This window comes from Alligator mississippiensis, chromosome 3 (assembly GCF_030867095.1).
Source record: "Alligator mississippiensis isolate rAllMis1 chromosome 3, rAllMis1, whole genome shotgun sequence".
NCBI lineage: Eukaryota > Metazoa > Chordata > Crocodylia > Alligatoridae > Alligator > Alligator mississippiensis.
Window position 1 is genome coordinate 79,199,924 of NC_081826.1, and position 20,390 is coordinate 79,220,313.

Consider the following 20,390-nt stretch of genomic DNA (forward strand, 5'->3'; position numbering starts at 1 on the left):
AAGTAAATTAGAAATGTTACTAAAACTGCTACACTTGGTAAAACACTGGAACATGAATGTAGATTTTAGATGAGCTTTCATGACATACTTTAGAAAATGTTTTGGTACATGACAGTTTGTTTTAACTTAGTTGGTATGTTTATTTTATTACTAGATCGTGTCCAGAAATTTCAGCTTAAGACACTCGTGATTATCTATGCCTGATTGATAATCACTAACATCTTTCTCTTCAATACAGCATCAGCTTAGTTCTTCCTGATCTTCCTGCAGCCATATTCCAGCATAAGAACCTAACTACCTTCAGCTCTCGACTCCCTGCCCCCATTTAGGGTGGGGCCTGATATGTACTTTCTGGGGTAGAAGAAGCAGGGAATGAAGCATGAGCTGTTGGAGGAACATCAGGTCTGTTGATAGGGCATACTTCAGTTAATCCATCTTTGTGGAGTATTCTTGGGTGCTGGCAGTAACATAAAGAAATTCAATTTACATTTAAAGAAATGTTGTAAAATACTTGCTTAAAATGGTAATGGGTGCATTTCTGTGGACAGTGTGTGCACAGTCTTTGTCAAATGCTATCAGAGCAGATCAGCAGGTTTAAAACAAGCAAGAGGAAGTTGGTTTTTTTTTTAATGAAATACGTAGTTAACTTATGGAACTTGTCATCACATGAAGTTGGACAGGCAGGTAACATAATCTAATTCAAAAAGGGATTAAACCAGTGGAGGTATGTCATTTGGCCTGCACCACTTCCAATGGGTCCAGAAATTTCCTAAGGGAATGGTGGCAGCATTAATTGATGCTCTCTTGCTGCCAAATTTCCAGCCCCATGGGCAGCCTTGTAGCCCAGATAATGTAGCCCTGCATGCTAGATCACCAGTCTGTAGTGAAGCCAGTATGTGAGGTCACTTTGCAGCTGGATCCAGCACACAGAATCAAGTGGACTGTTGACCTTCAGATATACTCTGAGAACTAAGAAAGGCTCAAAGAGCCAATCCTACTAAAATTAAACACTAACAAATATATAGCAAATTCAGTAATAAAATATAGAAAAGATATAATTAAGTAAATAGTACAGATCAGTCATATCAAGCAAATTATTAAAATTTATCAAATGTGCATTGATCTAAAGAAATACCAACCCTGTTGACATTTGAGAAAAATTTAAATTAATTTATCTAAGCCCTAAAACCTTAAAAAACCTCTAACAAGTGGTCAGCTGGTTAGGGAAAATGACTTCTCATCTAGGTTTCAAATTGAACTTTAAAAGAGTGCTCATTTTAAGCATTCTTTTCAGACACACCCATAGTTCAAGGCTGCAGAGCAAAGTTTCTGAGAGAAATTCAGATTTTTATACTCCATTTTATACTCTATTGTTTGGCTCAGTATCAAAAAATGTACTAAATAAGGTAAAAAAATATATATATAAGATTTTCTAATAGGTGTTACTTTAATATTCATATGCCTATTTTACTTCCATATCTGGGCTATAACCTTGTCTAGAATTAAACTGCTAAATGTACTCTGGGCACCATTTACCAACCTTTTTTTATTCCATCTTTCTTGAAATTTCTAAAAATGTTCGCAGATTGTGATGTCTTTTGGCCTGATCATTTCCTTTGCCTCTTCTTCTCTTATCCAAACGTTGAGGGTCTATTATAGTCTATAGGGCATGCAGCCAGGCTGATGCCAGGGAGGATATGACAGGGACTGGATCACTCTAGAAATGTACCATTCATATACTTTCCCTCTAAACCAACGGTGCTCAACCTTTTTGGCCAGTAGGTCAGATGGGCAGTGCCCAGTCCCTCTGTGGGCCCAATCTGGCCAGTAAACCCAATATGGCACCTGGGACAGATGCAGTGAGGCCCCATATGGCCTCACAGAGGGGTCAGGGGGCAGCACAGCCCAAATCCAGGTGTTTGTGGGGGAAGGACACTTGGCTTAGCTCTAACCCAGACCTACAGGGGGGCAAGGGAGCATGACCCAGCCCGATACAGGGAAGGGATATGGTTTGGCACTGCAGAAGGGAGGGAGCATGGCTTGGCCCAACATGGCTATGCAGAGGGAAGGGGATCTGGCCCTGCGGAGGGAGATAGAGTCATGGCCAGACTCTGACAGTCCTGCAGGGCTTGGATTTTTGGTGGTGGGGAGGGTTGGCAAGGCTGCCACTGCTCCCCCAACATCAAATTTCCTGACTGTGGGGAGCCCTATGTGCTGTATTCCAGGGCTGTGCAGGCCAAAGATTGAGTGCCCCCACTCTAAATCCTCTATGATTTGCCTCTGTTAGGCTAGGAACAGACATTCAAAAAGCCTGAGCCTGAATTGATACAATCTTTGCAGGTTAGTCTAAACTGGATAGGCTAAACCAGTTTGTAACTGTACAGATATTCCAGACATGCAGGCACAAGCCTGCAGTGGCTCAAGCTAGAAGCCAGGGGGGGCGCTAGAGCAGCCCTCCCTTCCCAGACATGGAAGCTGAGCTGAGGGGGGCCTTGCCAAGCCCCAGCAGGATGCTATAATTAGCCCAGCAGGGAAGTGATAACAGTGTTTATCACCCTTAGCTCAGTGTTAATCACACCATTAAGAAAACAAGGGGCGGACGTTAACAGCTACCTGTTGATTCATAGATGTTAGGGTTGGAAGGGACCTCAGTAGATCATCGAGTCCGACCCCCTGCATAGGCAGGAAAGAGTGCTGGGTCTAGATGACCCCAGCTAGATGGTTATCTAACCTCCTCTTGAAGACCCCCAGGGTAGGGGAGAGCACCACCTCCCTTGGGAGCCCATTCCAGACCTTGGCCACTCGAACTGTGAAGAAGTTCCTCCTAATGTCCAATCTAAATCTGCTCTCTGCTAGCTTGTGGCCATTATTTCTTGTAACCCCCGGGGGCGCCTTGGTGAATAAAACCTCACCAATTCCCTTCTGTGCCCCCGTGATGAACTTACAGGCAGCCACAAGGTCGCCTCTCAACCTTCTCTTGCGGAGGCTAAAAAGGACCGGTTTCTCTAGTCTCTCCTCGTAGGGCTTGGTCTGCAGGCCCTTAACCATATGAGTGGCCCTTCTCTGGACCCTCTCCAGCTTATCTGCATCCCTCTTGAATTGCGGCACCCAGAATTGCACGCAGTGCTCCAACTGCGGTCTGACCAGCACCCGATAGAGGGGAAGTATCACCTCCTTGGACCTATTCATCATTCTGAGCTACCCTAGCCAGCATGTGGTCTGCTAGCTAGTGCACAGACACCTCTCCACAAAGCAGAGGGGAGGGGGTTATTTCTGCTTAGGAGGGAGTGGTGAGGGGAGTGGGGAGGGAGGAGCAAGCCTCAGTCTCTGCTGGAGCTGCAGCCAGGGAGCAGAGAGGAGGGGCCAAGCCTGCTGTGGAGCAGAGAACCCTGCCCAGCCCAGAGAGCAAGCAGGCATGCTGGGAGAATCTGGTTTATCTTAAACCGGCAAGGGGTCTAAGCATAAACTGGTTTGACCCAAATCAGTTAAGTCTGATGCTACATTCAACCAGGTTTATCTCAAACTGGTTTCAACCATTTTCAAACTGGTTGACGTGCGCTGAACATCTGTTCCATTACAGGTTTAAACCAACCGGTTTATGTATAATGCCTGTCCCTAGCCTTAGAGACAAGGTACAGGTCTAGACCATTTGTCTGACCTAAGATGGTACTACTTAGGTTCTTGCTCCCACTTTGAACCTTAGTGGTACATATGTAAGTAGCTACGCTAAAAACAGTCCAGGGCTTTTAAAGCTTTGAAAACTCTATTACAATTTAAAGCAAAGAAAATACTTTCTTCACATTCAAGTATTCTCTGTTAGCCTCTTAAAATGTGTGCAGACACACACACATATACATGTGCGCACACATGCTCTTAGCAATATTGTATATACAATGTTATATATTATATCATATATAAAGAGAGAGAGAGAGAGAGAGAGAGAGAGAGAGAGAGAGAGAGAGAGAGTGTGTGTGTGTGTGTGTGTGTGTGTGTGTGTGTGTGTGTGTGTAAAAAGTATGTGTCTATAGGACTCATGTAAATGTTTTACTTTGGAAAGCTATTGTGAATGTGATCTGAAAAGATTGAAAAGTACTATAGCAGAGCACACTGGGCTCTTAAATGTCATCACTGCTCTCAGGAGTCTATATATTTAAAAAAAAAAAATCTCACCATCAATGGCAATCAGGTTGCATAGCAGGAAAAAAAGAAACTTTGAAATTTCATTTTAAGTCTGCTTATACAGTCCTGTGCCCCTCAATAATTCCTCCCACTTTAAATGTTAGTGCCTTTAAAATTCTTGCTACCAAGTCCTACAGGTTTCTGTACTGCTGGAAATGGAAAAAAAAACTTCAGATTTAATTGGGACTGCTGCCCCACATCTCCTTTACAGGTTATGTTATGGACTGATATTTCTGTAGATGGGATATACAGAACTCTATGGGCAAATTAGACCTCAAAGAATTCTCTTTCCTCCAGTTTTCTCCAACAATTTAAGGCCCTTTTGCATATAAAATTTGCACATAGCAGCATAGTGACATTCTGATGTTATTTTTGACTACTCTGTCTTTCAGTTCTGTCAATCTAAAATGACCTTCTTATAAAATAGGCTGTTGCTTGTGAAAGCTCATGCCTTTCTGAACCAGTACGTTTCTAAAGTGCCCTACCTTCTGCCTGACATCAGATTATTATGGCTAACCACCAATCTACTCCATCCTGATGGTGAATTTCATGTGTTTGTATAATTAATTATTAAAACTAGTGGTATTTTTCATGCACAGTGTTTGCTTCCCTATGAACTTCCATTCACTGATATTTTGTATAGTTCTCAAAATACTTTAAAAAAATACTTCCCCATCAACTTGCTTTCTGTTCCAATTATGAGACAACATGCATATTAATCATGAATGAAAATATTACCCTACTGGATGTTCATAACAAACCAAAGAGCACTTACATGCAGTTCAGTACAATTAATCATTTATAAAGAGTGAGCCAAATGAATCTCTTCTAATGCTGTAAGATGAGCACACAGATGATGTGAGAAACTTTTCAAGTGAAGACGTTTAAGGGTCTTTGAACTTTTCACCTTTCCTTAATTTTCTCAAGTTTCTAAAAAAATACTTGCCACAGGCAGAAAAGAGAATCTAAGAAATGACATACTGGGTCATACCACATATCTATCTGTCCAATATCCTGTAGCTTACGGTGGCAGAGAAAGGACACAAAGTGTGAGAATATTTATATATATCAGACATCTGCTTCCTTGTATGGGACAGGAATATTCCAGACCCAGCCATAGATATTCTTTGACTGTTACATAGCTTCTAGACAGAAACACCTAGAAAATCTTACAGACACTCTGGCTAGGGACAGACACTATACGTAAACCAATTTAAGTGATCAGGAACTGGTTTAAACCTGTAACAGAACAAATGTTCAGTGAATATAAACCTGTTTGAAAAATTGCTGAAACCGGTTTGAGATAAACCTGGTTGAATGTAGTATCAAACTTAACTGACTTGGGTCAAACCGTTTTATGCAATGACTGTCCCAGACCCCTTGCTGGTTTAAGATAAACCAGACACCCCCAGTATCCTGGCAGGCTCTCTGGGCTGGGCAGGGCTCTCTCCTCCACAGCAGGGCTGGCCCCTCCCCTCTGCTCCCTAGCTGCAGCTCCAGAGGCTGCGGGCTGCTCCCCCATGTCCCCTTCACCACTTCATGCTAAGCAGGAATTCCCCCCTCCCCTCTGCCTTGCTGAGGAGGTATTAGCTAGCAGACCACATGCTGGCTAGGGTTGTGCAGAATCAACAGGTAACTGGTAATGTCTGCCCCTTGTTTTCTTAATGGTGTGATAAACCCTGAGCTAAGGGTGATGAACACTGTTATCACTTCCCTGTTGGGCTAATCAAAGGATCACAGGGATCTGGCCACACACCCCCTCAGCTCAGCCCTGTGGAATAAACGGGAGGGATGCTCTAGTGTCCCCCAGCTTCTAGCCTGAGCCACTTCAGGCATGTGACTGCATTTCTGGGATGTCTGTTCAGTTACAAGCCAGTTCAGCCTAACCGGGTTAGACTAACCTGTAAAGAATGAATCAATTCAGGCTCAGGTTTTTTGAATGTCTGTCCTTAGCTTTTTTCATGTTAGAAGCTCTCCTTAGTCATTTCAAGTCTGAGGAAAGGACTCAATGAAGATCTGGAAGGAGAACTATAATAAAATAATTGTGTTACTGCTGCATCTTTCAATATAAAGGGTGCCAATGTATCTGAATCTCAGCTGTCCCTGACACAGGGAAATGGCAGCCAAACAGACAGACAAAACATGCCCTGTTGTGAAAAGAATATAGGAGAACTAAGTTCCAGAAGAAATGGAAGTGGGCTGCCCCTTCAGACAGGATTAGGAATGTTGGTGCTAATTATTATAAGCTTTGCAGGAGTATTAAAATTTAGTAGGTTTATTCTGAATAGAATGGGTCTGACCCTGCAACTCTTTACTTGCACATGTTGTCTGTCCTACTGAAATCAAAAGTGCTGTTCATGTGAACATAGGCAGAGAAGGTTCTTTGGGTAAATCTGATATCTTTTATTAGACCAGCTCAAATAGTTGGAAAAATTCTTCTTTGCAACCTTTCGGGTATAAATACCCTTCATTAGGCTGAGCAAGCATCTGCAGTTGGTGTGTGCTCTTCCTGGATGGAATGAATAGTAAAGAAGCCAGTAAAGAATAGTAAAGAAGCTTGTATGCATGCAAGAAAGGAGGACTAGCATGTTTTCCTTCCAATACAGTTCTATCAGTGTTTACTGCTGAACTGATTCGATTAGTAATATTATTACTTGGAAAAGAACTTTCACTTCCTACCATTAAGTATATGAAATAATATAATTCTGTTTTCCAAATCCTCCTGGAATGAGGAGGAATATTCTTGTGTGTAGTTGCATTATAAAATTGCTGAATAAATCCATTTTGCTGTAGTGGGAAGGGACACATTTTCTTCTCTACTGTAAGTAGGTCAATGAAAACATGTCGTGGTGAGGATTAAGCTGTTTTTCTCTGTTCTCTTTCCCTGACGGCAGTTTCAAATCATTCTGATTTAATTATGTTCTCAATGTCAATGATAACAGCATATGGCTATTAACAACTGATATATTGGTGGTCCCACGTTTGTCACCTTATATTCATGTGTGTAATATGGGCCTAATTCTAATCTCACGTATGTGTGCAACTCCAAAGCAGGACAGATCATTGCATAGTTAGAAAAACCTGCAACAAAACTTGCATATGGGGCTGCAGTTGTAGATTTACAGATTCCATGTATAAAAACTGACGCACCTGAAATTAACATTGAACCTTGACTCTAAAATATGTAGAGTGAAGGGGCAAATTCTGATGAGACACACCAGTGTACACCTGCAGTAGCCCTACTAAAGTCAATAAATGTATGCTGGGATTCACACTACTGTAACAAACGCTAGAATATTTTCAGTGGCATTCACACTTTGTACCAGCTGAGGCCTGACTGCATGAGTGTCACCATAAAGGCTTAATTATTGCCTAGGGAAGTATTTAATGCAAGTTAAACATTAAAAAACACTCCATCTAAATAAGAGTCATTGTCAATTAAAATTTAAACATTTAAAAAAAATTCATAATGCAAAATTACATTAAATGGAACTTAAAAACTAAATATAAAAGTCTAAACAAATCAATCCATACTTCATGCTGCTGTTTTGCTTTCTGCCTTTCACTTTTGGGTCCTGGTGGATGTATACTAGCGGGGCTCTATTGATGTCAATGGAGCTCTATCATTTTATACCAGTTAAGGTATGGAACTGCTTTGGTTCTGGTCACTTTCATATCTTCATATATATTAGTGTAGAACTCCAAAATTGAAATAGCAAACTACAATAGGACATTAACAGCCAATCAAAAGATGAATAAAAAGTTCTGTAGGTTTTTTTTAAAAACAAATAGAATGAATTCACTTTAAATGATACTAGGTGTTGTAAACTCATAGCCCTATGAGCAGCCACGGGGGCAACATGTAAGTAGTCACCAGAAATATTACACCATCTAAGATTTTAGAGCATGAATCTAATCCTGAAATCAGTGGGGCTATTTACAGTAGTAAAACTAACCATGTGTGTTTGTATGATTACACTCTACCATGAAATTTGGTGCTTTAAAAAAAAAAGTGGAGAATATACCATTGACTTCAACAGGCTAGAATTTCAGTTAAAAATCTAAGGATCTGGTTCAAATTATTAGATCATTGAGTGATTCATGTCCAAACATACTTAGGAGAAATCATATTTGGCCAACAATGCAATACTGTCCTGAGTTGTTTTGTTTTGTTTTTTTAACTTTTACAATATTTTAAAGCTAGGAGTGTATCTATGAATGATGGTTAAAATGCCTGCATACACTTCATTGATTCACTAGAGCTCAGCTATCTGAACTCAGAAATTTAGAACATAAACTATATATATTGTAACAGAATGGGGCCTTAAGGGGTGGCCATAACACCCCCTGGTGACAATGCAACTCCTGCCCTGTTCTGCCTTCTAGAGTACCCTCCCTTTCCTCTTGTCTGCCATACCTTTGTTGGAATAATTGGATTATGAAAAGGGAGGCTACCAAAGGGTCCTAGAGTGATCGATTGTCCATCTTTCAGCCAGGAGGTCCCTCTTGGACCCTACGGATCCCAAACCTGTCCCTCAAGCATTAAGTGGGCTCCCCAGGGCACCTGCTGTCTTAAGAGATATTTGTGGCCTCCTTCCCATGCCCACGCCTCACAGATGTTACCAATTATCATGTCAAGCCTCCTCAGGCCTCTGAGCCCCCACTGAGGCATCAGCTGAGGGTTTTGGTCCTCTTTCTTTGGCCAAACCCCTAGCCTACTACAGAGGACCTGGCTTCTGGGCTTCAGACCTCATCTTGTCCCCCTGGCAGGGCTCAAAACACCCACATTCCTCTCCAACACTCCTGTGACTTAAACCATGGTGCACCCCTCAAGCACCCCATTATCATCACCCCTTATGCCACATTCGGTCCACCAGTGTAAGCTAGAACATAAACATAAGCCCACTAGCTATATAACAAAAAAAATCTTCCACACACTGGGTCTTAACTTTCCTGCAGGCCATAAGTTTCTTGCAGTTCCTAGGACAGTTCAGGTATCAGTCAGTCACTCGCCTGTAGCCTTCCTACTCAGGAGTTCCTATCTATGCCACCTGCAAAGCCAGACTGCTGCCTGCCCTCAAGCACTGACATTATGTGCCGCTCAAGTCCTGTCCCTACTGGTCAAATGGCTCCCCAGCCACCCACAGGGGTTTCCATTTTGTTCCTAATGCCTACCCTCCAGGGCAGCTTACACCTGCTACACCTGCTGCCTTAGCAGTATCCTTCCTGCTCAAGCAGGGTTCTTCCCTATCGTACTACTGCTGGACAATACTACTACTGGGACAGCTAGCCCCGCAATAAGCACTTGCAACCTAAGGGTGCCTATACATGTGCAGGAAAGCTGCACCAACATGAGCAGACTCAATTAATTGAGTCTGCTGGAGCATGGTAATTACCGCACTCCAGCAGCCTCCCGTGTCTCATGTATCAGCGTCCTTGTGCTTCAAAATGTTGACAGGGGCACTTTATCTAAAGCTCATTCAATTAGTTTTAGATAAAACACCCCTGCTGCCATTTTGAAGCATGGGGATAGTGATACATGAGACCCTGTGGGTGCTTTAATTAGAGCAGCTCTTGAAGCCGTTCTAATTAAAGCACCCCCTCAGAGCACGTACGTGTGTGTGTGTGTGTGTGTGTGTGTGTGTGTGTGTGTGTGTGTGTGTGTGTGTGTGTGTGTGTGTGTGTGTGTGTGCGCGCGCGCGCGCGCGCGCGCGCATGCGCTGGTGCATGCATGCACACATGTATATTGGCTCATCAATATCAAGAACTATCAGCATAGTGCCATGGGTACACTTCTGAATTTGGTTGCCAGTTTATATTTCTATACTTTGTCAAGTATTCCTCTGTAATGCTATTTCATTAAAGAACCTGATTTGTGTTTAAAGTTATATTTTTGTAGCTCTTAACACTTCAAATCAAATAGGGACTCAGCCAGTATTTGAACAACCTTTACCCTTTTCATTGTGATACTTGACCAGCAAGGGTTAGGATGGAAAAAGCTTTTTACAAATCTTTTCTTCTAGGGACAAGAATCCAATTTTTATTTTCTTGCTCCAGCATATATGGTTATGCCTAATAGAAATCCTAACATTAATCTCTAGTGGTGCACAACTGAGAAAGGGCAGGATTAATGACCTGTGAAATAGGTATAGTCAAAGCTGGTTAATCTATGCTTGGTTTACCCCAAAGCTTGGGCATCTCATAGACATAACACAGTAGCTGCCTGATATGGTACTCTGCATGCACAGCTATGAATACTGAGTAGTCAGGAAGATTTATACTCTAGGAGTTTGTTTCCATTTTAGGGAAAAAATGAGCAGACTGATATATTATCTCAGCCAAGAGGATAATACCATGTGCACATTTCTGCCTTTCACTATTTTGGACCGGATCCTTAGAATATATTAGTTCAGAGATAGATATTAAACAGCTAAATCATCAGAGATTAAGCCCATTTACTTAAAAATTGTAGCAAGGAACTGTCATGAATAATTGTGCATTTCTTAGCTATCACAGACAGGAGTGATCTGATCATAGAAGTTTGAGATGGAAAATATATTAAATCAAACAACCCACCTAACTGAAAATGTGAGAGCATTCACTACAGTAACATAAGAGTGCTAAAATACTAGGACAAACACAGGGATTAGTCCTGAACCCTTGTTAGGCTGTTTGGACTGCTAAGGTACAGACAGTAGCCAAAAAGCTGCCCTAAAGGATTCCCCTGACCAAGTAAGCATCCCAAGGGTAGGGCCAGCCATGCCAGAGTGAAATACACTTTGCTGGATCCTTTCCTAGCACAGCTTTTTAGACTGGTCATAGTTATGTCTGAGGTCATTTTAAGTCCCAGAAAGAGAACAGTGGCTTAGAGACATCTTTCCCATACTCTCTCAAGATCCAGTGAGTACAAACTTAGGACAGAAGAGGAAAACTAAGGCCAAGATCTCTATCCCATTGTATTTCTATTTTTGTCTTTTTGTAATTGCAAGTGTAATAAATTAAGACAGGAATGTGTTCAAACATGTTTTCTTGTGTATCTATTTTTTTACAGTTGTGTCTTAGTACATTTCACATAAAACCAACACTAAATTTCCTAGTAGGTATGGAAGTTCTGTAACTTCTCCTTTTTAGTGTTCTAGTCCAAATGTTTTAGACTGTAATTATTCTCTTTTTTGTTTAATTTCAGTTGGCTAATACAGACTTTTTTGGTCAAAAGGGAGTGTCCATCTTGAATGTCGTTTTTATGGTTAAAAGTTGCGTCTCCATTCAGTCATTTAGCATATAGGTAGTATTTATGGCAGGTAGGAGCATACATGTGTGGCTTATGCATACTACAGGGGTACAGGTGCAGAGTGGTTAAGGCATCTTACTATAGCTCTGGAGAAGAGAGTTTAAGCCTTGCTATGGGCTTCTGTCAAAAGCCACCTCCAGTAACCCAGCTGTAAACAGGTACCTGGTTATTCAGGCAGGGGTGTCAAAGACTGCTAAATATGATGCCAGCCACATCACTCCCTTGTGTGTTGCTGACTACCAGTAACATGGGGTGGGTGAGTAGAGTATGTGCTGCTTAAAGTAGGGTTGAGGGTGGGTGCCTTGCTCTGGGGCTACTTACCTTGCTTGGATTTCTGCTTGCCTCTATGACATGCACTGCAGCTCAGGCAATGTGCACCACAGCACAAGGCACTCTGGGAATCATAGTTTTATAGAGCAGTAGTGAAATTTGCTGCTGTTGGGGGGAGGGAAAAAACCTGACCCCCATTTTTCTGCTGCCAAATTCAGCATTTTTTTTTTGCCCTCTGGACTTCAACTTTGATGGCAAAAAATGAGGTGGATTCCCCCTCCCCACAGCAGTAACCAACTCTGCTGTTGCTTTAGAGAGCTAGGATTCCCAGAATGCCTTGCACTCTGCCCAGCTCTCTGCTCTTTAGGAAGGGTGAGAGGGCTGCCTAGGGTGCATTTTTCCACAGTATGGCTCTGCTGGATAAGAAACCGGTGTCCCTTAGGGCCTTGTTACATGTTAATTCTGGGGCTCTTAAAAATGTTAATGTGCAGACAATCCAGGAGTTAAGTGACTTAAAGCACTTGTTATGCAGATCAAAGTTACACCACTTCAGGGCAAAATTATCTTTTGATCTGCACTACCCAGCTCCTGTTCCATTAAGGTGTGGTCACTGCCCACAGATGTGCTGCTCAAATTGTGTGACTGCAAACTAGCATTAAGCTTATTGACATCTGCGTGGCTCATAGTGCAACATGTAACAAGGTCCTTTAGACCACACTAACTCAATGGTCTGTTACCTCAGACCAACCCCCAGGCTGTAGGCAAGATCTGGTCCCAGCACCTTCTCATCTGGCCCATGGGGCTTCCCATGGCTCCATGAGGAGCCCTGCAGGATTGTGGCCCTGCAAGGTAGACCAGGCACACAGGGTGATACCAGGTCCAACCCCAGCACATGGGGCCAGGGAGTGGCATGGGGCCCCAGAGCCTGGTCACAGCAGATGGAGTTGTTGCAGGTCCTGATTCAGGTGCACAAGGCCTAATCTGGCCCATGGGTCCAAAAGTTGAGTACCACTGCCTTAGATAGATCATCCTTCCTTACATATACTGACCTGAGGTTTCCTTATTTAATGAGATTCTGAATTTCAAAAGGAAATCAGCTTCAGGATACGCTTACCACCATATGGTGCCCAAGTACATCAGCAGTCCCCAGTGTCTGCCATTTGCAACACAGAGAAGTTACCCCATGTGACTTGCTTCCTCTGGGAGCCATGCAAGGACTTACAAGGAAATGCATCATCTTAACATAAGCTTAACTGAAACTGTAAAAATAATCTTTGACTTTAAAACAAAAGACTTTAAAGTCTCTCTCAAGCATCTCTGTAGCTTTGCTTTGGGTTTACAGTTCTCATGCCTGAATTCTTTTAAACAAAAATGGTCAAACACTTTATTCCTTTATATACTTTATTCCTTTATATACTGTTTTATATACTTGAAATATAGATATGTATTAATAAGCAAGAGCTATTTTTCAAAATGTTATTTATTAACTCCTTTACTGGCATGATTGATTTCTGCAAATCTCGAATAAAATATATTCTAGTCAGTGAAGTTTGTGACTCCTTTAATCATGGCTACCTGTCATTTCCCATTATAACATCCTTTTTTCCAGTTGTTTGTCAAATTTTATTCATTTGGGCTGAAGATTCCTGTGCCAGGTATGAAAGTCAGGCCAAACCTATCGTTTAAAGTTTCAGATAAAAATTCAGCCATTTTCAAGAATGAAGTTGTTTTGTCCCAGTTAAAAAAAAAAAATCTGTTCTGTTGAGAAGATGTGGTGCCTCCATGCTTCGACTTAACAATCTGAAACTTGCCAAGAGGGGAAACAGTTGTCAGGGACATTCTTGTGAAAACTGGTCCAGATTTGGCCTTTGAAAAAAATCTCAGCTCACATATACTCAAGACTTGTGGCACATACTCAGAGTTTGGCAGCTAAATTCTTTAAAGATTGCATCAGCATCAAGCATGCCCCAGCCAAGAGCGGCAGGGGCTAAACAAGACTTCCTCTGCAATTGCTCCTTGTGTCAGCCAGGTACAGGAATAGGAACAGAGTGACTGTTTGTTCTTTCCTGTCCTCTGATGAATGCTTTAACTGCTGGGTTCCAAGCGACAGAGATCTGTGTTGTAAATACAAAGGTCTGAACTCTGTTGATGACCAAAACCATGAGCCAATATCGTTCCACATGATAAAAATTCTCTGCCTTCAGAGCTTTTTCTTTCCTTGCCAAAAGTTATATTAAACACACTATTAAAATAATGTTTAGGTAGCTGAGCAAAGCACTCAAAAGTTAAGAATTGCCTAAATTAAGGTTACCCGGGTACCTTCATGTAATAGTGATCCCATTTGCTTATGTGTTTACTGAAATAAGGAATGAGATAGAAACCAGGAATAACAATAAATTTCGATTTAAAATGAATGATCTGGGAACTCTTAGTCAGATCCGACTGAGAAATATATAAAAATATGGAGAAGCAGCCAGCTTATCTGCCAAGAATCAAGAACATTCCAGTGCAATGGCAAAGGCAGCATGTCATCAAGCAGGATTCAAGACAGAAAAGGTAATAACAAGGAGAAAGTATTTGTTCTTATTAAAATGTTATGTGCTAAATATGTAGTAAGGCAGGACAAATTTATTGACTGTTTTTATCTGCAAGTCCTCCTTCTTGCTTGATTATAGATATCTAAAAGGCAGATTGGTTAACCAAGATGGATTCTCTTGTATTTTGTATTACTTCTGTTGAAAATAAAAAAGTCATTGCTGGGTGGTTTGTTCTGTTTTGTTTTTTATTCTGATTACATTTGCCAAAATGTCACTTTTTTACCCTTGATTTTCTTTCTGCTATGATGACCAAAATGCACAAAGATTATGCAACTTGCAGAAAATCACAAACACACAAACAGAATCAGGGATCCACAGTATCCACTGAATCATTTTGCTTCAGTAGAGGTATAATTCATCACAATAATGCCATGGAACCAACATCCATAAATAGGTTGATACTGATATGTTTTCAATGCTTTTCTAGCTCGTCCTTGGATCTTTGAATATGTTCCAAGACTTTGTTGCTACTGACAGATATAGATGGTATACTAAACCAAGACACAAAAACAGAATAAAACTTGGCCTCACAGAATATCACTGCTAAATTGTTTCCCCAGTTCTAAGCCAATTAGGGCATCTCTCTCCTACTATAATTGCAGTAAATCCCAACTTTAAGCATCCTGTTAAGAGCATGCTCTCTTGTACTTCCATGTCCTACCCCTAAATCAATTCACTTTATGTCCATAGCTGGCTCAGCAAGTATTTCATCGCTTGGTACAAAAAAGAAACTGAGGCAATAACCACAGGCACAGAAGTCTGATATCACTTGATAAGTTGATGGATTTCAGTAGTGCCATCTCACTATTCCATAAACTAGAGAAAACTCAATCAGAGCTTCTAAAGACAGCCATGCAAGCATCATAATTTGGAAATTGATTGAAATGCTTCTGAGATCACAGGTCTGACTCTCTCTCTGGATCAATGAACCCCAGAAGACACTGCATACATAATCCTTTCAAAGTAAATCAGGCACTAGCTCAAAAAACAGCAGTTTGTGAATTTAAAGGAACTTCTGTTTTAGCAAAGGGTTCTTGGGAGCAGAACAAGTAGAAGCATTATTAGGCATCCGTTCCCACAAATGAGAAACATGGGGGGGGAGGAGAGAGGTTCGGTTCCAATCAGAGTCTTGGATAGGGTTGCCAACCCTCTCAGACTGGCCAGGAGTCTACCAGAATAAGCACTGATCTCCCAGTGACTACGGAAAGCAATCCGGGAGATTGATATTGTGAAAGGGTTGAAGAGCACAATTAATGACATTATATCATGCTGGGGAAAAAAATCTCCCAGAATACCTTCAGTCAGGGTTGGCAACCCTCGTCTTGGAAACAAAGGTGGTTAGCCATGTTAATCTAAAGTGAGGCAGAAGATAATCTCAAAGGTGCTACTCTGCCCTAAGGCACCAGAGAGACAAGAGCTTTTGTAGGCAACAACCTATTTTGTCAGGTGCTTGGAATGGACAAAGGAGGTTGTTGTCTACAAAAGCTCATGCCTCTCTGGACCAGTTAGTCCATAAGGTGCAACAGTGCTCTATCTTCTTCAGGGCCTTGGAAAGCAAATCTTATACCCTCTACAAATCAATTTTTGAAGATGACAGGAAACTAGGCATGGTCAATGGATCCCTAAGAAACTCCTCCTTATCTACTAAGCAAAGTGATCCTGAGAGAGGAGGAATAAAAAGGTCTGAGACAATCTGGAAGGAATAACTGGAAACAAGTTGCAGGGTGCCAATGGAAGAAACAGAACAAAGACATGGGTGGGGCAAGGAAGGGAATATGAAAACCTCAATAGAGCTCAGAGAAGCATTTACATATTCCTATCCTGCAGCTTGTTTTAAAAGAGTGGTTACTAATTGTGGGATTCACAGAATTATATTTTAACATGCCATAGGTACTTTGGACTTCATGGCTCTCCTTCTGCCTCGCAGCACAGAGGCTAAGCAATGTTTGGTAACCTGAAGGGTTGAATTCAGATCATTTTGCTCTAAAGGTAACATTTTCTTAGTAACTGAAACTAAACTTATGTGCAGTTAATTCCTTCCAATAGTGGACACATAGAAGCCAGCCAGTTCTTACCAATCAGCTCTACTTTCTGTAGACTTTCCGTTGCAATTATACAGAAACAGAAAACACAGTTTCAGGAGGAGGGCTGCAGGGGAATTAAATTTCCATTGAAAAAGATTCTCAGTTTTTCCCAAGAAGTTTTGGTTTCAGGAGGTCTTGATCAATACTGGAACATGTTTGCTGAACTGACCCAAACAGTTCTTTCGAGTCAGTACAACTTTAAGCTGCATTTCCCTATATTTACCTCATGAAAGGTCAAGTTCCCATTCTCATCTATGGGCTGGACTTATTGGAAGACTGCATTTCCCATAATGCAATATACTCTTTCACCAGAACCAGCTGTATAGTGCATCATGGATGTTGCATGACTGTGGGTACTTCTCGGGTACTATATTCTGGCCTCAGAGTCTGTTGTATAAAGAAGAATTATAGTCCTCAACTAAAACTCCCATGAGGCAAACTGCCATAAAATGGAAATGCAGTTTGGTGTTCAGCTGAGGCAAAATGAGTTGTTGTTGTGTTTTTTTTTTAAAAGGATGCATTTCAATGTTGGGAATTTCAGTGTGTCATTGTGATTTGAAAAGCTGAAACAAAACAGTATATCTAAATCAAAATTTTGGGCAATATTTTGTGCCTAAGGAATAGGGGAAGGATTCATATTTAAACTTCTCATCCTGATTCAGGCTAAAAACAAAAATGTTAAAGCATAGGAATTTTCACTCAGATCTAATGACTAGCCTCTCTTTCAACCGTAGAAAAAATGACGGCCCCAGCCATGGATACACCCCCTTTACTATTATAACTGTCTTTCCTGATTATTCATCTACCTGTCTACTCTCAAAAAGAACTATACAAATTGCAGTCATATTTAGGGTTGACCTGTAACCAAGATACTGACAGTCTTGACTTTCGTACCTGCAGGAATTTTGTGCATCCAGTAGAAGCACCAAGACAGATTTTTTTCAGTGCAATTCTTTAGGATTTCAAGGACCTTCGCTTGCTTATTGGATTTTCCCGTGATAACCCTTTTTGAGGAAAATAGCCGTTCAGAGTCTTTTCCCATAGTTACCAACTTATGTTCAGACAAAAAGCTTTTTTTCTTAAAACTGAACCTGAAAATGGGGGATCAACCTATACTCCGGGTGGATTAATTATGGGCACATTAAGGTAGGATTACAACAGAACCCTGAGGCTTCACTTGAGAACAGGTTTCCATTGTGCTTGGTACTGACACAGAAAATCTGTCACAAAGACTTTGCAATCTAAAGGGATGAGATGGACAAAAGGTGCAAAAAAGTCATTACTGTTACCCTCATTTCAGAGGCACAAAGCAGTTACACGACTTACCTAAAATGACACAGGAAATTTGTGGCAATACCAGAAACGTCATTTCAAACTTGCATCCATTTGTTTCTGTTTCAGAAGCTAAGAAATGATATTTTGTTTACAAACTAGAGCACTAGAAGTTAATACAGAATTCAAGAGCCTGACCTTACTAAACCATAAATACACTAGGGACTTAACCTTACCTGGTATAAAATGTTATAGCATTTTCATGCGGAGGGCACTTCCACGTATGCCATTATTCATTCTCCAAATTCACATGAAAAGGTCTGCAGTTTCCACCTCTCCCCCCAAAAACACACACACATACTTTGACTTAACTATGTTGAAAACAATGCAAGCTACAAAATTCATACACATTCACGACAGGCATGTTCACAGAAGAGATGCCAAGAAGTTTATAAAAGGCCAGTGAATTGACTGATAATACAAACAAAATCACTCAACAAGGAAAGGGATAAACTATATCAGGTACTTCATATTTTCTTCAACTACTATTTTAATCAAGTGCAGCTCTGTATATTCTGCAAGGCAAGACCAACTTGTGGCATTAAAACAGTATACTTTCTGTAAACAAGATTGTCAGGAGTTTTATTTCTCTATAAAGAGCTTACTACAACTATTAAGGGCAGGATTTACATGGAAGGAATTCTGCTTGCTTTTGGGTCAGCTGCCACAGAAGATAAAGCCAGCAGTTCCCTTTTACCTAAGCATAATAAAGTTATAAAAACAGTACTGCCATCTAACACGTTCTGATAAAAATAAAAATCAGTTTTACAAGAAATTTTCAAAATGCAAGTTCCCACTACACAACGAATAATACACCTAGCTCCTCACTGACTTTCTGAAAGTAAAAGCACTTTTTTTGGCTCTTAGGAAAACAACTTTATCAGGATTGTAAAAGAAGTTATGTGAGCCTCAACATATCTGATTAATAGAGGGACAGATATGAATGATAAATAGCTACTTACTTCTGATAATTTGTTACAGATAACAATATAAACAGTGCTCCATCAAACAGTATATCCTGTTGATGAAGGGTAAAGTAGGAGAATGAAAAGACATCCGATAGGAAAACACCATTCAAAGATATTATAAAAGTACAGGATGTATTAAACATGCCAATACAAGTAAAGTTGCATTATTCCAGGTCACTGAAACATAAAATCCAAGTTAATCATAAAGGGCAAACAAGGAACATTACCTAAATGCATACCTCATTTTAAACATACTGCTGAATGCTCCAAAATCACAAGGAGGAAAAGTACAATGACCTTACAGTACAAAACAAGGATTTGTATCCACAAAAAAAGAGCTTTCTACTTACCCTACAGTATGTACCATGATCTCTTATGCCACCTTAATTCCAATAAATCCAGTTGTTTTATATTTAAAGAAATACTAAAGTCCTTAAACGGACAAGGGAAAGCTAACAAAACAGAACTTTAGAAGAAGCAAGGCAGAGAAAGATGAATTTAAACCCTGGCTCAAGATGCTATGTATTCTGCATCTATCTTTAACTTGTAAATGATTTGGTTTCACATTCCACTGAAGTCCCGCTGGCAGATGCCTTTGCAAAGCTTACCAATCACAGGCACTCCCTTTTTTTTTTTTTTCCTTCCGTCCTCTCTCTCTCTTTCCCTCCTACCTCCACCCTACTCTACCATTCTACTCCACCCCCACCTTTTCTCTTCCTCTCTCATCTATCTTTTACCTGTCTGTACAAGATGAAAGGAGATGCTTTCATTGATCATTAGTTCAGACAAATGGGAAAGTAAAAACTTCTCACTGCCTCCCCTCTACATAAACAGGCTGTTTTGCAGTCAGGAATTAACTGACTTCTAAACTTGGCTGCCCAGGGAAGGAATGTTCTGAGTGACATTCCTGAGAGCTTGAAGCAACAGAGCTCAGGCTCTATTCTGCTCCTTGAAACATGGGGATTTTGCAGGTCTGCACCACAGATTATGCACAGCTTTTTCCAGAGGATTTATTTTAAAAAAAGCCAAACAATCTTCTCCTTCCTCCCACAGGGTTACAAGAAATTTTAGTCACAGCAATCAAATTGGTACTCTCATCACATTTTCCTCTGAACATGGTGTTTTACATTGAAGGAAACTAACTCAGCTGGTATAAATAGGCTAAAAAAAAAAATCCATTCCTTCCTTCGAACCCATTTTCAAACATGTTGCTGCAGCACATCAAAAGAAAAAAAAGACAAGCTGGCAATGGCTGCTTATGTTCAAGAGAGAGGTAGCTGAAATGACTGCCTGTGCCAAATCTAATATTGGTCAAAGGCAAAGCCTGAGAGTTTGAATCCTAGAATCACTGATTAAATCACAATGTGAAATAAGATCACAAGAAAGCATTATCTATAGATGGTTTCTAATGCAGCCAGCTGGAGAGGGAGAGAAGGAGGGAGGCAAGGAGGAGCATCTCAGCCTCTGTGGTATTTCACTAGCTGTCATATAAGCTTCACTAGGGAATCATATTTGGAAGCTTACAGCAGTTTTGCCTGTGGAAAGAGATCTTTATCAAGGAAAAGCGTGTAAAAATAAAGATCTTCTAACCAGATAGCGAACACAAGGCATCTAAGGCATTCTTATCTGCCTGCAGTTATCACATTAAAGTGTATCTGTTCAGAAACCA

General features: G+C 40.8%; 1 protein-coding gene across 16 annotated transcripts in view; it reads right to left on the reverse strand.

The window, feature by feature from the left end:
- DTNA (dystrobrevin alpha) overlaps positions 1-20,390 on the reverse strand; it is a 395,888-nt gene that overhangs the window by 297,383 nt on the left and 78,115 nt on the right. Inside the window, exons 1-2 of one of the 16 annotated variants that reach the window (XM_059724125.1) lie at positions 18,716-18,796; positions 17,748-17,825 (exon numbers count right to left, since the gene is read on the reverse strand). The exons of 11 other annotated variants lie outside the window; for them this stretch is intronic. Coding sequence is in view for 1 of the 5 variants with exons in the window: in XM_059724121.1 (XP_059580104.1) it covers positions 19,072-19,088 (17 nt within the window). In the remaining 4 variants the exon portion in view is untranslated. Of the gene's footprint in view, positions 1-17,747; positions 17,826-18,715; positions 18,842-19,071; positions 19,346-19,458; positions 19,562-20,390 lie in introns of those variants that run through there. 4 more of the 16 variants (XM_059724124.1, XM_059724130.1, XM_059724121.1 and 1 more) reach the window with 4 other exon arrangements.